The sequence below is a fragment of the Salvelinus fontinalis genome, chromosome 16 (genome assembly GCF_029448725.1).
Source record: "Salvelinus fontinalis isolate EN_2023a chromosome 16, ASM2944872v1, whole genome shotgun sequence".
Taxonomy (NCBI): Eukaryota; Metazoa; Chordata; class Actinopteri; order Salmoniformes; family Salmonidae; genus Salvelinus; species Salvelinus fontinalis.
This window is the reverse complement of record NC_074680.1, coordinates 14,328,852-14,349,727: the sequence shown is the minus strand read 5'-3', so window position 1 is coordinate 14,349,727 and position 20,876 is coordinate 14,328,852. Positions and strand designations below refer to the sequence as shown.

The 20,876-nt window shown below is 42.7% G+C and overlaps 1 protein-coding gene across 1 annotated transcript in view; it reads right to left on the bottom strand.

Moving 5' to 3' along the window:
- LOC129812685 (collagen alpha-1(XII) chain-like) overlaps window positions 1-20,876 on the bottom strand; it is a 71,469-nt gene that overhangs the window by 36,804 nt on the left and 13,789 nt on the right. The window contains exons 3-6 of the mRNA XM_055864457.1: window positions 1,353-1,502; window positions 1,068-1,187; window positions 533-697; window positions 116-262 (exon numbers count right to left, since the gene is read on the bottom strand). Of these exons, the coding sequence (XP_055720432.1) occupies window positions 116-262; window positions 533-697; window positions 1,068-1,187; window positions 1,353-1,502 (582 nt within the window). The remainder of the gene's footprint in view (window positions 1-115; window positions 263-532; window positions 698-1,067; window positions 1,188-1,352; window positions 1,503-20,876) is intronic.

Here is a 20,876-nt window from a genome sequence, read left to right as displayed (position 1 = left end):
ATATGAGCCTTGAAGGCATTAGTAATAAGACTGATTGATAACCTACATAGCCTATTTGGACGGCCACCTTAACTGTCACGGCAGGGAATGTACAGTAATGCCGGCCTGAATGTACCTGGTCCCTTGACGCTGTTACAGAGGTTGTTGGTCAGGTCGTCCACTATGTCCAGCAGGAAGGAGAAGTCAGCCACGTTGTACATGTGGATCTCATCCGGGTCAGTGGCGATGGACCTCAGCTCATTCTCATCAGCGTTCTTCACACCTAGGAGGAGTCAAACGGGGACATCAAGTCAGCTATCCCCTCAGAGCAGGTCGAGGATACATTACAGATATTTAACGAGGAAGATAAGTGGAGAATGGCAAAGGTGTGTAAGGAATTATTCTGGGGCAACTTGAGTATTCACACTGTACTTCAAGATAACAAAGATAACTGCCTTATTCGAGTTGAGATAGATACAAGGAGCTTCAGATGTCCTATCTAGTCAAAATAGAGCATAGGTAAAACTGCCTAGTGACGATGGCTGAGACTCACCAATGGCATACAGCTCAATGCCCTGGTCACGCAGGTTCTGGGAGTTGGCAATGATGTCATCCTGAGACTTGCCATCAGTGACCAGCACTCCGATCTTACGAGCATTGGGTCTCATCCCAACATTTTCCTTGAAATTGTTCTGGAGGATGTAGTTTAAAGCGAGACCTGCAACGAGGGCAAAAACAATTATTCACACTGATTATCTGGTTTAATCATTTCTCGGAGGCCTTTCCAACAAGGCGGCTAAAGAGCAAGGAGATTATGAAAAAATACATTGTGAGCCTATTAGGAACAACTCAGTTTTATTCGCATAATAGGGCATACAATTCAATTTCCTTCACCTTCTGGCTATCCCACAAACAGCTCAACCGCCAACAACCAAAGCAGAGGCACAGTTTCATTTTGAAGTTTATGACCTGGAACTTCTTTCGTCTAAATAGCCAATAGAAGCTTGAACATGATAGACCTTTAAATGGGACTAAGGGTATACAACAGTCTCTGAATGGAGGTTATGGTTGTAGATTGAGTACAGTACCAGTGAGGGTGTTGCCTCCTTTGTAGGGCAGGTTGGCTACAGCCTCCAGCAGGGAAGCCCTGGTCCTGTGGGCGTTCAGGTGCCACTCAGTCTTGGGGTCACCACTGTACTGGGCCAGACCTAAGAGAAACACACGGAGCCTCTGTCAGATCAGATGCCTTGTATAACCCTCCAACATGATCCTAGAAATTGGCTAAAGAGTGGAGACACAATAGTGTTATCTGCAGCAGGTTGCAGGAATGCGCATGTCCTGTGAGACTTCAGGCACACTGAAGTTTAACCTACCAATCTGGACCCTGTCAGGGCTGATGTCGAAGACTCCCACCATGCGAGAGATGAAGGAGCGGATGGTCTTAAAGTTCAGACGGCCGATACTCCAGGAGCCATCGACCAGCAGGACAATATCAGCCCGGGCTTTGGTCTTACACACCACATCTGAGAGGACAGAGGTTACAGGTCAGCGAGACAGTACAGAACAGTGATGGGGCACTAGTTATTATCATGCAGTTTCAGGTATAACCCAGCTGGAGTTATGAGGGCAGAGGGGTTCAAAATGCATGAGTGAGAAGGGAAGTGAAGGAGTAGGAAAGAAAGGAAGTCATTGACATGTGACCTTGTTGACATGGATTCACAGAACATCACACACACTTCCCAAACACATCTATATCCGTCTCTTTACAAGCCAGCAGTAAAAACACTTTCTATTCATTTTCAGGGTTATGAGCCATTTTCATCATCACACATTTCATTTCCAGGTGTCAATATGATGGTTGTCTTCTTTTCTTCCGAGATGATCTCTCGCTCTCTGTGTCTGAGGAGTGTTCTTCTCTGGCCACTCCTCAGCCTCTCCCGGGGAACAACAAGAAGAAGCCCTCCTGATGTGATATATACAAGGGTCTCCTTGGTGAGAGTTACTGTGCATTCCTCACTGGCACAGCTCTCGCTGTGTTCCCGGACACCTGCATGATGAGAAGAAGGACTCGTCCGCAGTCCGTTAAGACCGCAGGGGCGGCAGCAACGCACAGATTGCGCAATCTGCCACTGTTACATGTTTGATTTACAGACTTCTCTTTCCCTCCCCATGCGACCCACAGATAAACAGATGCCCAGCGGAGTGTGAGGGTCCTAGAGTGGCTGAACCATGTGCCGTTCAGACTACAGTCTGTTATAATTAGTCGTAATAAAGAAAACTATCTAAGGCTATCGGACAGAGACAAGAGGGGAAGATTTATTGGCCACGCCAGATGTTTGCCCTTTGACTGCAATATATATTTCGCCAAGTAAATAAATTCACGTCCAGTCCCTGTTAATGGCACTATAAATTCAACGTTAGCTTTACAACTTGTGTATTGCAGCACATACGTATCTGTCACTCAAGAGAAGGTTATCTTTTATTTACAGGAAGAAGAAAAAAACTTTAAAAGTGGAAACCAGGAGACAAAAATGTTCATTACTGTCTCTTGTAAAAAATGTTCAAAGGAGAGGGAGGCTGATGTACAGATTACTTTAGGCTACTTTAGTGCACCTAATCCCCTCTCCTCTCTTACTCTCAGTCCTCCTTCAGGATCAGGATGGGGGATTAAATTGAGGAGTACTGGGTGAGGAGAAGGGGGTAATGGGGTGGAGAAGAGGTTTTCTGCCTCCTCTATTAAATTATATTATCGTGGGCGACTGACTGACAGGGTCTGTCACTGAATCTGCTCTCTATTAGAGGAGGCCTTCCAGGCAGCTGAGGGTCAGGAATAGCCTCTGGAGCCTTCCTTAAAACACATAACATTTTCCTCTCTCTCTTTCCTCTCCTAACACTCACTGCCCTGTGTCGTGCTGCGCGCTCACACCCGTGAGGTTGTAAAACATTTATAATTGCAAACAGATTACATTTTTTTTGTCAATTCTGCTGCTCTTAGCTGCTGCTGGATCCAGAAAAAGAAAAAGGAACCCAAAGTGACGAAATGATGAAAAAGCGAGCAGCCAACAGATGGAATAGTAGTTACATCTGTTATTTGGTGAGACAATTAGCTTTGAGGAAAGGCATTTAGGGCAACTCATCTGTTTTTATGGGGAGAGGGATTAGAACGTATTTTCCTAACGAAAAATGGACAGCGTGATATATGTCCCACACTTCGGTTATGGCCGCAGAAGTCACAACATATAATATATGTACTGTATAAGTTCTTAAGTATGATGAGGGAGATTAAAAATGGAATTTAAAATCATATTGGTTATTACCCATTGGGCATACACTGGTTGAATCAACATTGTTTCAATGTAATTTGTCAACCTATTGTGACGTGGAATTAACGTGGAAAATACATTGGGTTCGAAACGATGGGGTCCTTTGTTGGGCAAATCAGATGTCAATGTAACCAACATAACCCCAAACGCACTCCAAATATACACAGAGTGTACAAAACAAAGCTCTTTCCATGACATAGACTGACCAGGTGAATCCAGGTGAAAGCTATGATCCCTTACTGATATAGCCTGTTAAATCCACTTCAATCAGTATAGATGAAGGGGAGGAGACAGGTAAAAAGCCTTGAGATAATTGAGGCATGGATTGTGTACAGTATGTGTGCCATTCAGAGGGTGAATGGGCAAGGCAAAAAATGTAAGTGCCTTTGAATGGGGAATGGTAGTAGGTGCCAGGCGCATCAGTTTGAGTGTGTCAAGAACTGCAATGGTGCTGGGTTTTTCACACTCAACAGTTTCCCGTGTGTATCAAGAATGGTCCATCACCCAAAGAACATCTAGCCAACTTGACACAACTGTGGGAAGCATTGAAGTCAACATGGGCCAGCATCCCTGTGGAACGCTTTCGACACCTTGTAGAGTCCATGCCCCGACGAATTAAGGCTGTTCTGAGTGCAAAAGTGGGTGCAACTCAACTTTAGGACGGTGTTCCTGATGTTTTGTACACTCACATGCTGACCAGACCGGACACGTCGCATGCGCGAGCGTCGTACATTTAGAAATCCATGTTATTCAATTATTGCAGCCACACTGCTCGCACGCGCCAACGAGCGTCTGCGTAGCCAAGGGCTAAAATAGAAGTCATTCCTATTTCTGACGCAGATCGCGCTGCAAGTTCTGCCTCTCCCATCTCCTCATTGGTTTATAGAAGCAGGTACCCACGTGCCATCTCCTCATTGGTTATACCCACGTGGGTGATTGAAAGACGAAATGGACAGTGTGGATTAATTGCCAGAGTAGAGGACCTTGTGCATTTCAGGTAAAATAACAACTCAATGTTTATATCCCAGGACAAATTAGCTGGCAAAGCAAGTTAGCTAAATAGGACAAATTAGCTAGCAAGTGCAAGCTAACTAGCTAAATTGCCATACATGTTTAATGCTTTTCGACCTGTCCCCAAATTAATGTAATTGGTTCAAAGTCTGTTTTGATATTTTAACCTGCGTGTCCTGATCGCGTTTGGGGTAGGGGGACAAAATACATTTATGCACGATAGCGCACGATGGCGCACGGGCGCAGCCGGTTTGGGTTCCGTGTCAGTGTACTTTCACATACAGCTTGTGTAAGAAAAGTTAGAGGAGTTACTTTAAACTATTCAATGTTATTTAGCTAGTCTACGCTAATGAGTATGGAGCTGATCGGTGTCTGACATGATAAGTGTTGACATGATAGTTCAGCTGAATTGAACACAGCTTGTTTCCAAAGCTTAGCAGGGTACATAGAGGATAGGCATCTGGATGGTAGACTTGTTTGCATTACCCTTCATATACCAGTAGGAGTCACTGTTAGGCAAAACTGTATCGTTGAATCAAACATACCATTTTACTATCAACATTGAAACAAAGCCAAATAAAATGTCTAACCAACTATAAAATTCGACATAATTTCAACCACCCAATCAATATACAGTATATTGAATATAGGATATAGGGAGATTTTTTTTTTACATTTCTATGAGGAATTTTCAACTCAATTTCAACGTATACATAGTTTTGATGATTATGTTGAAATCAGATTGATGTTAAAACCTGTTAGTCAGGTTGAGTTACAACACTGGTTGATTACTTTTTTTCAAATCCAATGTATTTTCCACATTGATTCCACATCACAAAACATTGACACATTTCGGTGAAACAACGTTGATTCAACCAGTGTGTGCCCAGTGGGTAGGGCTGTTGAGTTCTTTGAGGAAAATGTGTTGTTTCACTTTTGCCTCTATAAAATGGATCACAGCTTGTTTATACGATTCCTACAGACTTATTTTCACCTTATGCATGACCTTTTACTTTTCAACATGGCTGCCGTGCCTGTTAATTGGCTGGGCATAAGGTGAATACAGTACTTTACAATGTAGTCTCTTGTGTAACAAGTACTGTGTGGCTGGTGTTGCTGGCTATATGATTAATTATGTAGGAGGAGTTTGAGAGGAGGCATTACCTCCATCATACAATGGTGGTTCAGGGGCGTCAGAGAGAGTGGTCTTCTCCTCACCAGCCAATGGCTGGCTCTCTCCCCCCTCGAACATCCCAAACACACTCACTGTGTACTTGGTACCAGCCCTGTGAGAAAAAACATAAATCAGTTACACTTCATTCATCTCAACAAGTTTGTCAGTTTGTCTGAGAGAAATTACTGATAGACGGACACAACAAACTCGCGAAATAATGCAAAAGTAGCATAGTTCATTCTATCTTTGCAAGGAAATACAGTAACTGTGACAAACCATCTGACATACAGTGCATTCGTAAAGTATTCAGACCCCTTCACTTTCTTCACATTTTGTTACATTTACAGCCTTATTCTAAAATGGATTAAATAAAAACAATTTGTCAGCAATCTATACACAATACCCAATAATGACAAAGCAAAAACAGATTTTTTGAAAAACAGAAATACCTTATTTACATAAGTATTCAGACCCTTAGCTATAAGACTCAAAATTGAGCTCAGGTTCATCCTGTTTCCATTGATAATCCTTAAAATGTTTCTACAACTTGATTGGAGTCCACCTGTGGTAAATTCAATTGATTGGACATAATTTGGAAAGCCACATGCCTGTCTATACAAGCTCCCACAGTTGATAGTGCATGTCAGAGCAAAAACCAAGCCATGAGGTCGAAGGAATTGTCCATAGAGCTCCAAGACAGGATTGTGTCAAGGCACAGATCTGGGGAAGGGTGCCAAAATGTCCCCAAGAACACAGTGGCCTCCATCATTCTTCAATGGAAGAAGTTTGGAACCACCAAGACTCTTCCTAGAGCTGGCCGCCCAGTCAAACTGAGCAATCAGGCGAGAAGGGCCTTGGTCAGGGAGGTGACCAATAACCCAATGGTCACTCTGACAGAGCTCTAGAGTTCCTTTGTGGAGATAAGAGAACCTTCCTGAAGGACAACCACCTCTGCAGCACTCAACCAAACAGGCCTTTACGATAGAGTGACAAGAAGGACGCCACTCCTCAGTAAAAGGCACATGACAGCTGTTTGGAGTTTGCCAAAAGGCACCTAAAGGACTCTCAGACCATGATAAACAAGATTTTGAGAGGATCTGCAGAGAAGAATGGGAGAAACTCACCAAATACAGGTGGGCCAAGCTTGTAGCATCATACCCAACAAGACTGTAATGGCTGGCAAAGGTGCTTCAACAAAGTACTGAGTAAAGGGTCTGAATATTTATGCAAATGTGATATTTCAGTTTTCTATAACTTAGCTAAAAATTGCGAAACCTGTTTAATTTACTAAATTTTAGAATAAGGCTGCAACGTAACAAAATTTGGAAAAAGTCAAGGGGTCTGAATACTTTCCGAATGCACTGTACTTTACATTCCAAAGATAGACCTACCTGAGCTCCTCCAGAACCACAGTGTTGTCATAGGGTCCTACCAGCAGCTCTCCCAGGTCTATATCATTTCCAATGGGGTGGAAAGTGACTTTGTAGCCCTTGACTTCCCCTGGAGCGGGGTCCCAGGTCACTCTAAAACTGGTCCTAGCAGGCTCTGAGGTCTGCAAGTTTCTAGGGGCTTTGTACGGTGACACTGGAACAGAGAACATGACGATTTGATATAAGCAGATGACTATATAAGCAGGTGACTATAAAGTGGAAGTAAAATTAGGCTAAACTTTAGGCGAAATATTAGATTATTACAGGTAAAATGCTAGTTCTTAGCGGCCTCTGGAGACCCATTTTCTCCTGGCCTATCGTAGATTTAGTAGTTGATGATGATTGATGATGAGTATATGATACAAGTCTGCATAACCCTCCAGCGACTAGCTACTGCACAGGACTCCCCTAAGCTAACGCACGCAGCACAGAGCACAGTTCAGTTGTGGTTAATGATAAACCAACGTACGTGTGGTTCCTACTCCTTGCCTTGCTTTTCCTTCTCCCTGCTTGTACACAGGCAGCACCGTGATGTCGTAGGTGGTCATGGGCGTTAAGCGTCTCAGGATGGTGTTGGTGGTACCACCAGGCACCTTGGCGGCCAGCTGTCGCCCTCCCGACGCTGGCTTGTACGTCACCCGGTAGTTGACAACGTTTCCGGGTGCAGGTTGCCAAGTCACCTTCATGCTCTTCTCTGTCTCCTCGGAAACCACCACAACTTTTCCGGCTGCAGACACTGGGAGCACAAAAGAAGGAAAATTAAACACCAATGCTTGATTGATTGGTAACGGTATCATGGTGTGTTTGAGTTTGAGCAGAGAGCAGAATTGAAATGCATGCCAAATTGCTGCCGACATTTCCAAATGGTACAAAGCCATAACTGCTTGTGGGCAATCTAAACATTGACATGCTTGGTTAGCTCTGAGATTTTTACTGAGGTATCGGTTCAGTTTTCATACGCTTGTGAACACAGATCCACCCAAACATTGTTTTATATCCCAGTCAGAACATACACTGACCAGACCCACTGTGCAGATTTCCATACTATGACCCCAGTATGTTTTTGGGGCAGGAAGGACAAGTGTGAATTGTCAAAACCCTTAACGAGCTCCGGAAAATATTCAGACAGCTAGACTTCAGAGGGAGGAGTTTTATGGATGGAAAAAAAGCAGCCTGTCCAAGTTTTCAGTGTGTGGCTCAACCCAAATGGACCTGCCCTGTTAGCACAGACAGAGAGAGAGCCTGTGGTTCTGGTGGAGGAACCAGCAGGGTGAAGTGACCACGGATATAAACCATACAAGCCTCTGGAGGTGCCTGAAGGTTGTTTTTGGTGTAAATTGCACATGTCCCGCTTGCCAGAATCAATAAGCACAACGATGGAGCGACACACTTTTCCATTAGCACATTTTGTCTCGCTAAGCAGCGGATAAATTCCCCAATCGGGGCAAGTTTCCGTCAATGTGCTTTTCTCACTTCAGTGGGTTGCTGTATTGCAAGGAGAGGGGAAGCACTGTCTACTCCTGTGTCTAACTGAATCCACAACCTCCCCTGATAACTGGTAGCAGGTGTGGCGTATTGCGTCATGGCCATATACTATATAATACACACGTCGTCACCCTGATTACAAAAGCATTTCAGTGGCCTTTTAGATGGATCAGGTGACTGCCAGAAGCGGTGACGTTATCTGCAAGCTCAAAGAATGAGCCGTAACTGTCACCGTATCTCACTTTTTCCACATCACGCCCAAGAAGGCGATAGGAGTGAAGTCATTTAATGTTTTTTTTCTTACCATGTCTAGGTTCTATTTGTGGATTATACGGGCTATGAAAGACATACGTTCATGGTTTATTTATGGTAATAAGGTCTGTACCCAAATCTTCATTCCTGGTGCTCTACATAGGCACATTCCAGTTATATAATGACCTACAGTGCCTTCAGAAAGTAATCACACACCATTTCCACATTTTGTTGTGTTATAGGCTGAACTTTAAATTAATTAATACGATTCAGATTTTTCTGTCACTGGCCTACACTACACCATAATGTCAAATGTCATTTTACAGATGGACTACAATTGAAAAACTAAAATGTCTTGAGCCAATAAGTATTCAACGCCATTGTTATGGCAAATAAGTTCAGGAGTAAAAATGTGCTTAACAAGTCACATAATAAGTTGAATGGACTCACTATGTGTGCAATAAGTGTTTAACATTATTTTTGAATGACTACCTCATCTCTGTACCTCACACATACAATTATCTGTAAGGTCCCTCAGTCGAGCAGTACATTTCAAACAGGTTCAACAACAAAGAAAAGGGGGGTTTTCCAAAGTTATTAATTACAATTTGGATGGTGTATCAATACACCCAGTCACTACAAAGATACAGGCGTCCTTCCTAACTCAGTTGCCCGAAGAGGAGGGAAACCACTCAAGGATTTCACCATGAGGACAATGGTGACTTTTAAACAGTTACAGAGTTTAATGGCTGTAATAGGAGAAAACTGAGGATGGATCAACAACATTATAGTTACTCCACAATACTAACCTAATTGACAGAGTGTAAAGAAGGAAGCCTGTACAGAATACAAATACTCCAAAACATGCATCCTGTGTGTAATAAGGCATTAATGTAATACTGCAAAAAATGTGGCAAAGAAATTCACTTTTTGTCCTGAAAACAAAGAAGTGTTGTTATGTTTGGGGCAAATCCAATACAACACATTACTGAGTACCACTCTCCATATTTTCAAGCATAATGGTGGCTGCATCATGTTATGGTTATCTAGCAATGATGAACAACCAATTTGACAGAGCTTGAAGATTTTTTAAAGAATAATGCGCAAATGTTGCACAATCCAGGTGTGGAAAGCACTTAGAGACTGACCCAGAAAGACTCATAGCTGTAATCGCTACCAAAGGTGCTTCTACAAAGTATTGACTCAGGGGTGTGAAAAGAAAGAAAGAGAGAGAGGAGAAAGAAAGAAAGAAAGAAAGAGAGAGAGAGAAAGAAAGAAAGAAAGAAAGAAAGAAAGAAAGAGAGAAAGAGAGAGAGAGAGAGAGAGAGAGAGAGAGAGAGAGAGAGAGAGAGAGAGAGAGAGAGAGAGAGAGAGAGAGAGGAGAGAGAGAGAGAGAGAGAGAGGAGAGAGAGAGAGAGAGAGAGAGAGAGGAGGAGAGAGAGAGAGAGAGAGAGAGAGAGAGAGAGAGAGAGAGAGAGAGAGAGAGAGAGGTCCCACAGTAAGTGTGTGTATGGTGGAAACATTAGGGAGTGACTTACTATCTGTGGTCTCAGCACCCACAAGCGGCTCTCCCTCTCCCCTGCCGTAGGCTGCGTACACAGAGACCTGGTAGCGCGTCTCCGGAGTGAGCCCCTCAAGCACAGTGGTCGTTACGTCCCCGGGGACGGACTTCTCCCCTGTCTCCTCCGTGTACAGCGACTTCCACTTCAACCGGTATGAGCGCACGTTACCGAGCGCCGCCGTCCAAGAGACAGCGAAGCTGTTGTCTGTGACGTCTTTGGTGACCAGGTCTTTAGGGGAGCCAAGGACTGTGAAGGGAGAAGGACAGAGTTAAAACCTTAGGAAGCTGGGAAACATCATCTCACATATCAGTGTTAGTACATAGAGTCTTTGACAAATGAACCACAGCAGAGTTTGTGTCAAGGGTGCTAGTTGATGTGGTTGTTTGTCTGCATGTGGGTGCTGATGATTTGAAGGCAGACAGATGCAGTCTGGGGGACTGTGTTCTATTGAGCAGGAGAAATGAGCTGGTATAGCGATAAACCACCAACAATCACTGATCTGTTTCTGTTTAACCCCTCGGGGTGTTTTTAAAACCAGTGATTTACCTTATTCATAATCTGAGGGTTTGGAAAAAGCTCTGCAAAACCAATCACACGATTACAGCCCTCAGCTCAGCTTAGAGCGTCTAGCAGCACTTTAATTTTCCATCGAAACAGAAGTAATTTGATCCATTAAAGTGTGTTTGCTACAATCACAGATGTTGCTCTCTCTCGCTCTCTGTCTCTCTACATCTCTCTCTTTCCTGAGAGACTATTGGGGTGGGTGGGAAGTAGCAGACGCTGAGTTACGGGAGAAGGATTTGTGGTGGCGTTAGCTGTGTCAGCTGCCTGCCAACAGATCTTTGGCTGTTTTGGGCGCCCCTACTGAGATGGACTCTCTCAACACAGTCTGGCTGCGCAGACAAGTTTCACTCACCACAGGGAGAAAGACCACCTCACATCTCTCTCCCACACAACCTCAGAACAGGACAGGAGAGGACAGAGCTGTTGCTGTAACCTGCACACAGCCTGGACCTAACACTGCTAATGCGGGAACAGCTAGAGATATCAAATCAGATATCAGGTAGTTAATGTGTGCCAGTAAAGAGACACCTCAGTGACTGGTTTGGCTATGAAGCTAGCATGATTCTCTGTGTTATCAAACGTCATAAATCTAAATGAATAACCCAGGGTTCACTATTCAACCGCTATTCACCAACGAGGCAGTTTGGGTTGCACAGAGAGAGAAAGAGCTGCTCCAGATATGAGGAGTAATGAATTCAACAAGGAATGAATGGAGAATTACAGATTTTGGAGGACCTGTCCAGGATAATGTGCTGTGGCCCCTGTAGATGCCAAGTCCCCACTATCCAGTGTGCAGCGAGCTGCTGTCAAGCGCTGAGGAGCGAGGCCACTGACTTTCCCGGCTGTGCTGCTGCACAAGAGGGACCGGATCACACAATTATCACTTCTGCAGACAATGGCCCACTTTCCCTCAGTACTTTGAGAACAGCACAGTCACAGGGCCCTGTCTGACCAAGCACTAAAGCACACACATGAAACACATGGAACACAGACGTAGACAGCTAGCTGGCGCCATTTTGAGTTCATCGTCAAAGTTGAATTAGTTGGAATTAGCTAAACTTGCATTTGAAACCAACAATTGCAAGCGGAACTTAGATTTGTAACTACATAATTGGGCCTAGCCTCTGTGTAGCGAACCAAAGAAAAGCATTAAGGAAGCACTGAGGAAGGAGCCATCAACCAAGGATGACTTAGAGCACATAGTCATCAGCAAATTGGCTAAACAGTTATCATCGTAATCTCCCAAATCTCCAATAGCCCAATACGGAAACAGATCTGACAAACACAATGGGTCTTCACTATATCATTGAGACACAGAGCCAAATCTGTATACTTCCCTAACTGAAGTATAGGAGTAGACAAGCCAGGGGCTTCCTGTAACCAAGGCACGTTTGTTGATGTACCTAACCTTCAAATTGACTGCCAAAAGGCTTGTGAGTTTGGGCTTGAATTGGAATGTGTCAAGAGGATGAGTCAGGTGCTAGGAAAAGTACACCATGTGTGCTACCTGCTATGAGGCTGAGCATTCATAAAAAGCTCACCCTCTCCGCTCACATGTGGACACAAATAGCGGTCTTGTCAATGTAACATAATAGCATGCATTGACTGCATTCATACAGTACATGATTTATTGCCCGACAAACAGCCTACAGACTGTTCTATTTCTTGAGCACACAGGTAAAGAAGAAACGCCACTGGAAATGGAGATATTCACTGAAATGTAGAGATCAGCAGTTTAGTTCAGTCTGATTTGAGAACAGCTCTTTCCAGAAGCTGGTCTAAAGAGGATCCATCAAACCCACTATTCCTCTATTCCTCCATTTTAGGCCTGGCACTCCCATTTACAGTTCCTTCATGTAACTGCCCTGGAGCCTGGTCCACCTAGAATTTGTCTAGGTCAGACCATGGTAAAGACACAGGGTTCACCTGCGTGTGAGGGATGCCCTGCTCTGCCCTTTCGCCTCGAAGGACCTTCAGTCTGGAGGAAAACAGCCGCTCCTGGCTCCACTGCGACACTGAGCCTGGCAAATCACCGCTCCGCCAAGAGCCCAGTTTCCAAAGGGATCGTCATGAAAGGAAATCAACTCAAATGGCTAGGAATTCACCTGGTTTCACGCCACACTCTGTGGCCCATGAAATGCTTCTCCAGCTACTTGCACACCAGCTAGCTATGTCCTTTCATGCTTTGAAGCTTGTATAACCTATAGCGAGCTCCAAAAGTATTGGGACAGTGACACATTTTTGTTGTCTTGGCTCTGTTCTCCAGCACTTTGGATGTGAAATGATGCAATGATGATGAGGTTAAAGGGAAGACTGTCAGCTTTAATTTGAGATCATTTTCATCCATATTGGGTGACCAAAATTATTGGGACAAATTCACTTAGGTGTAAACGTTTAGTATTTGGTCCCATATTCCAAGAACAAAATGACTACATCAAGCTTGTGACTGTAAAAACTTGTTGGATGCATTTGCTGTTTGTTTTGGTTGTGTTTCAGAATATTTTGTGCCCAAACAGAAATGAATGGTAAATAATGTATTGTGTCATTTTGGAGTGACGTTTATTGTAAATAAAAACAGAATATGTTTCTAAACACTTCTACATTAATATGGATGCTACCATGATTACGGATAGTCCTGAAGGAATCGTGAATATACATATAATATATATATATATAGTGCAATTTCTCAAGCAATTTCTCAAGCAATAATTTAGCTAGGAGTCTGGGAGTTGTCTGAGTGGGGACAGGAAAATGTTAAACTTGCTGTTATTGGTAGAGAGGTTTGGAACTCTCTTTCTTCTTGGACTATGAACTAATTTAGCACCTGGGGATGTCACCAGGCAGGTCAAAACATCCCACCTCAACAGGCTGAAATTTCAGGCAGTCTTTTCAAACAGTTCTTACACTAAAAGGGCATGTTTTCAATAATTTTATCGAAAACATATTTTCGCCCTCCGACCCAAAACATAAGTAAAAGTTTACAGTTGAAGTCGGAAGTTTACATACACCTTAGCCAAATACATTTAAACTCCATTTTTCACAATTCCTGACATTTAATCTGAGTAAAAATCCCCTGTCTTAGGTCAGTTAGGATGTGAAATGTCCGAATAATAGTAGAGATCATGATTTAATTCAGCTTTTATTTCTTTCATCACATTCCCAGTGGGTCAGAAGTTTACATGCACTCAATTTGTATTTGGTAGCATTGCCTTTAAATTGTTTAACTTGGGTCAAACTTTTCGGGTAGTCTTCCACAAGCTTCCCACAATAAGTTGGGTGAATATTGGCACATTCCTCCTGACAGAGCTGGTGTAACTAAATCAGGTTTGTAGGCCTCCTTGCTCGCACATGCTTTTTCAGTTCTGCCCACAAATTTTCTATAGGATTGAGGTCAGGGCTTTGTGATGGCCACTCCAATACCTTGACTTTGTTGTCCTTAAGCCATTTTGCCACAACTTTGGAAGTATGCTTGGGGTCATTGTCCATTTGGAAGATCCATTTGCAACCAAGCTCTAACTTCCTGACTGATGTCTTGAGATGTTGCTTCAATATATCCACATAATTGTCTTTCCTCATGATGCCATCTATTTTGTGAAGTGCACCAGTCCCTCCTGCAGCAAAGCACCCCCACAACATGATGCTGCCACCCCCGTGCTTCACGGTTGGGATGGTGTTCTTCGGCTTGCAAGCCTCCCCATTATTTCCTCCAAACATAACGATGGTCATTATGACCAAACAGTTCCATTTTTGTTTCATCCGACCAAAGGACATTTCTCCAAATAGTACGATCTTTGTCCCCATGTGCAGTTGCAAACCGTAGTCTGGCTTTTTTATGGTGATTTTGTAACAGTGGCTTCTTCCTTGCTGAGCGGACTTTCAGGTTATGTTGATATAGGACTCGTTTTACTGTGGATATAGATACTTTTGTACCGGTTTCCTCCAGCATCTTCACAAGGTCCTTTGCTGTTGTTCTGGGATTGATTTGCACTTTTCGCACCAAAGTACGTTCATCTCTAGGAGACAGAACTCATCTCCTTCCTGAGCGATATGATGGCTGTGTGGTCCCATGGTGTTTATACTTGCGTACTATTGTTTGTACAGATGAACGTTGTACCTTCAGGCGTTTGGAAATTGCTCCCAAGGATGAACCAGAATTGTGGAGGTGTACAATTTTTTTTCTGAGGTCTTGGCTGATTTCTTTTGATTTTCCCATGATGTCAAGCAAAGAGGCACTGAGTTTGAAGGTAGGTCTTGAAATACATCCACAGGTACCACAGGTAAATTATGTTAATTCGCCTATCAGAAGCTTCTTAACCTGTTGGGGATGGGGGCGCTGTTTAGACTATTTATGCTAATGTGGCTAATTTTTTAAACGGCTTCCCACAAAATCCTTGATCGTACAATATGCATATTATTATTATTATTGGATAGAAAACAGTCTATAGTTTCTATAGGAGTTGAAATTTTGTCTCTAAGTGGAACAGAGCCCATTCTACAGCAATTTCCCTGACATGGAGTCAGATTTGAGAAACGTTGGCCACTTTTCTGAAGTCATTTAAACGGGCACTGTCGTTGCTATGACTATACGGACACTTCTTACGTCTTCCCCTGGATGCCTTTACGTGATGACGATTCCAACGGGCTCGATTGCTCGTTCACAGGCACTACAAATGAAAAAAACCTTTAGCTAGCAAGTCTTTTCTTGCTGCGTAACGCGCGTGGAAGACACCGACCCTCTCCTGTTCCAAGCATTAGTTTAGCCTGTTATATTTCTCCGGTCATCTTTTCACTCGTTATAGGAGTTACAAACATCACAAAGTAGTTAATTTAAAGCGTTTTATAGCAATTTATATCCGTTTAGTGCGATTTTGGGACATTTATTTTTGCAACGATGTGAAAAGTTGGGAACGCTTTTCAGTTCATCCCGAACGTAGTTGACATTTCCACATGGCAAGAGGACAGCTTTCCACCAAAAGACGATTTCTCCCAAGAAAGGATCCTTTGCCCAAGATACTGATGGAAGAACAGCTCAAGGTAGGACATTTTTATTATGATAAATCGTGTTTCTGTCGAAACATTTTAGTGGCTTAGGACGCCATGTTTTTTGACGTAGCTTCGCTTGGCGCAAACTGTATTGAAAAGTAAGGATAAATTAAAAAATGTAATAACGCAATTGTATTAAGAATTAAATTGTCTATCAATCCCTGTCCACCCTATATTTTTTAGTCACGTTTATGAGTATTTATGTATAAGAGTAGATCACTGTCTAAGTGGCGCAAGGACAAATTCTGACCAGCTGAGTTACATTTCACATTGTCTAACCATGATTTTGGTGGCTAAATATAAACATTTTCGATCAAACTGTATATGCATGTTGTAATGTGATGTTACAGGAGTGTCATCGGAAGAATTCTGAGAAGGTTAGTGAAAAAATTAATATCTTTTGGCGATGTTGACTTTTATCGCTCACTTTGGCTAGAATCAATGCTGGGCTGCTAATTGCTATGTGCTAAGCTAATATAACGATTTATTGTGTTTTCGCTGTAAGACACTTAGAAAATCTGAAATATTGTCTGTATTCACAGGATCTGTGTCTTTCGATTCGTGTATGCTGTGTATTTTTACGAAATGTTTGATGATTAGTAGTTAGGTAAACACGTTGCTCATTGTAATTATTCTAGTCCATTTGTGATGGTGGGTGCAATTGTAAACTATGCCATATACCTGAAATATGCACTTTTTTCTAACAAAACCTATCCCATACCATAAATATGTTATCAGACTGTCATCTAATGAGTTTTTTTGTTGGTTAGGGGCTATAAATATCTTAGTTTAGCCGAATTGGTGATGGCTACTGGTGTTGGTGGACAAATAAAAGATGGTGGAATATGCTAATGTGTTTTTAGGTAATAGATGTACATCTTTACATATTGTGTCTTCCCTGTAAAACATTTTAAAAATCGGAAATGTTGACTGGATTCATAAGATCTGTGTCTTTCATTAGCTGTATTGGACTTTAATGTGTGAAAGTTAAATATTTTAAAAAAATATTTTTTTTGAATTTCGCGGCACTGGTTTTTCAGTGGGGGGGGGGGGGGTGTGCCGCTAGCGCCACGCTGATCCTAGACAGGTTAAGCATAACATAATTTTCTGGAATTTTCCAAGCTGTTTAAAGGTACAGTCAACTTAGTGTATGTAAACGTCTGACACACTGGAATTGTGATACAGTGGATTTTAAGTGAAATAATCTGTCGGTAAACAATTTCTTGAAAAATTACTTGTCATGCACAAAGTAGATGTCCTTATCAACTTGCCAAAACTATAGTTTGTTAACAAGAAATGTGTGGAGTGGTTGAAACACGAGTTTTAATGACTCTAACCTAAGTGTATGTAAACTTCCGACTTCAACTGTATAATTTGTTCTTCAAACTGGGCTTCGCTTAGTGTGGAGTGGGTTCTATTTGCTCTTTCTCTCCCCATGCTCTTCGGGCCCCTCACTGGCCTGGGAGGAAGTGAACAGTCAGTTATCTGCTGGAGGAACCAGCCAGTACTCGACCGCTCACAGCTTTGACGTAACGTATCTCCTAGGTAAAACCTAACACATGTTGAGAAAGACTCCCCGCTTTAATACACATTCTCACCATATTGTTTTCTAAAGGCTCACATTTGGAATATGAATCTCAGCAATTACTCAGCTCCACTTTACATGATTCGGGGCCAGAGTTGACTCCATTAATCAAGCCAATCTTTATTGGTCAGGAATCAGGATATGGTAGGCTCAACATACCGTAAGCTTGCCACAGGGGGCGCTATTGTCTCCATCAGCCCGTTAGCATTCTCTACCATACAGCTTGACTGTGTCTCCGGGTTCTCCAGGTCCGCCTACATAGGATAACTCACACAGTGGATGACTGGAAGTCTGTGGCCCCCTAAACAATGAGATCAGTGTTGGCCTGTTTTTCTGACGTCAAGCTGTGCTGCTGTAACCAGACCAAATGCTTTGTCATGGAGCACAGAGAGGAGCCCAGACATTGGTTCTATTCTGGTGGGAGGCTAAGGCTAATGACTCAGCATAACTGACCATGTCATGGAATCTCAGCATCTGACTTCTGACCTTCTGACCATTCCCAGGCTGGAGGTCCAGAGGTGGACACATGAGGTCAGTTTTGTTGTCAAAGAAGGGGGAGAAGGAAGCCTCAAGCAGGAGAGTCCCATGGAGAAAGAATGAATGTGCACCATTCAGCATGTGGACTAAAAATAGCTACATGATACTTCATAGCAGGACACCTCTCCATTGTCCTCCAGTGCAGGAGAAGGCTTCTGATATTCCCTTGTGTAGAAGCCATTTTATCTGCTAGACATGTTGTCATCCACAGTTTGGTCATGATGAATGATATAAGCTTTGATGTGTCGAGTGCTCAAACTGCTTTTGAGAGGAGAGACCATTTGTGACCGACCGGCTCAAATCGGTCTTATGAAACAAAATTTGAAATTGTGTTTTTTACATTGGATAAAAGTAGAGACTCAGAGCTACAAAATGGTAAATCATACACTACAGTTGAGGAACAATGGGAAAGTAGTTTTGCTTTGAAGGTTGATAAACTCACTTGTGAGAAAATGGCCTTCGAATGTTTTGGTACTACTACTAGAGAGCCCTTCTTTGTCTACACCCATTCAGCATCGTTCACTCCATCTTAAGCTTTTGCCCCACCCATCTCTTTAAGGGTTGATCAGAGCGTTCTGTACTAACAACAGCAGTCAAGCACCTAAGTAAAAACCTTTATTATACACAGATTCAAAATAGCGATTGACAACAAATGTGTATTTTCTGGTTGTGACCCAGAGACTCTTGACTATTTATTTTGGGAGTGTTCTTATGCAAGAAGATGTGAGTTAGAAGAATGAACTAATATTCATGTTAATTTGAAAGACTCTGATATTATGTTTTATTTTCATCCAAATTAAATGGACCCTGATTTAACTTTCATTGTTAATTTGTTTATTTTTCATGGCAGATTCTTTATCCATAAAATGAAGTGGGTGGAGAACAAACCCCTCTTCACATTGTTTAAGATAAAATTGAAATATTATTTTGAAATTATCAGTACGTGTAAAACAATTAAAAAGTGCAAAAAAACAATTAAAAAGCAATACGCACCATAAAACTTTTTAACAAATTGAAAATGTATCGCGATATGTAATACCCCTGTCTGTTAGGTTTATTTACTCTTGTTTGTATATTTCTGTTTTGTATTTGTTTTGTTCATAATAATAATAACAACAACAAAAAAGCAGTCAAGCACCCAAGCTAACTTGCTAGCTACTTCCAGACACAAATAGAAGAAGAGCTCAAAGACATTACGCGCACACTGGACGCTCTGGCTGAGGAGCAGGGTTGTTCCAAGTGTTCTGACCTCACAACGGCAGTCAAGCACCCAAGCTAGACTGGTGTTTTTTCCATCTCCTTAGCTATCATACTTGAATTCCACTGATTTCAAAACTCAGTCCTCCAGAAAGTGGAGAGCATACACATAACGTTAGCTAGCTAACAGTACACTTTAACTTGACATTAGACTTGTGCAGTTTTCCTACGCGATACATAAAAAAAGCCGCGTTGGAGAGAATTACCTAGACATACTGACCAGCTCAAATAGACAGAAGAGCCCTATATGGCAGACCAATCCAAACCCATCTCTCGGCATGTCCAGCCCACTCATTATCTCAGCCAATCATGGCTAGCGGAAAGGTTGGTGATTTTACTTTGGCTAAACCAACTAGGCTCGCAATTTAACAATTGTATTTATATTTACAAATGGCATACAAGTTTGTTATTAAGGCACATGAAAGTTCACATGTTCAAGAAGGCATTTCTGCCCCATTTAAAAAAATGAAGTTTATGTTCAAGCGGCTCTCCTGTGAAGTTGTGACCTGCGACATACACCCAGTTTCCTGAAATGGGTCAAATTTGGTATCCACTACCTGCATTCAACTTGGCCTCTGAATGAGAGAGTGGAAACTAAAGGGAGAAGGCTGGATTCTGATCAGAGCCAGTTAGGGTTGAAGTTATATCACTGCTAAATCTTTTTTCCTCTCTGCCCTCAATTCATTTCCATTCGAGTGATCTTTAATTCGTCCAGTGACAAGGACTATATATCTCTAGTCCAAACATTACATACTACTGATCCCCAAACCAAACTAAAGCACAACAGCCTCCTGAGTGCCTGACCCCAGTCCTAGTTGAGCCTCCCCTCCCCAGAGCTTTCTCTCCTAGACCACCCTCAGCATGGAACTCCACTAATGTCATAAAGCTATCCAGAGACCTGTGGTTGGGCTGCCGTGAGCAGAATGGATTGTGGGGGCGTGTAAGTTCTGGCTTGTAGGATACAGGGGTCTTTGTGGTTGTTGGGCGCCCTGGGAACCAAGCTAGCGTGACCCGGACCATAACCTCCTGCTGCCATGGCCTGAAGGTTTTCCTCTAGGCAGGGCTGCCTACTGAAAAGTCTATATAGCACTAACAGATGTCCCTCACACTAATTGACTACATGTCAGTCCTGAATAATGGTCAGTTTCCTAACACTATCCCCTAGGGTTAGAGAGAGCGGTATAGTCTTCAAAGGGTTTGGTAAATGTTGGCTAATGTTGCTCATTTAGATTCTTGAAGACGTAGGCCTACGCATGCATCAAACCCTATGGTTGAGGATCTTAGTTAGCAGAATAGCAGAGGTCTCTGCTCAGCAGCATTGCTAATCCAAATGGTTTACAAATCGTTAAAGTGATATCGAAGAATTGTTAAACAACTCCCCATGTGTCAAATAAAATAATCTTGAATAAACCATATGTCCCCGGAGTGTATAAAACTGCATGAGCAAGCCTAGCATGGCATGTGTTGGCTGTTCCAGGAGATTTTTTATGTTTACGAGAGTACCCCCACTCATTTCCATCTCTTCCAGCTTCATGGGCGGTAAAGCAGAACTAACCTACAGTGTGTCTGTGCCACAGGAATGACATTACGCTCCACATTCCAGCTTTTGCAGTTTCCCTTATACACTGAGTCAGAGAAGAGGGATCCTGAGATATCTAGGAAGGATTTATAGGG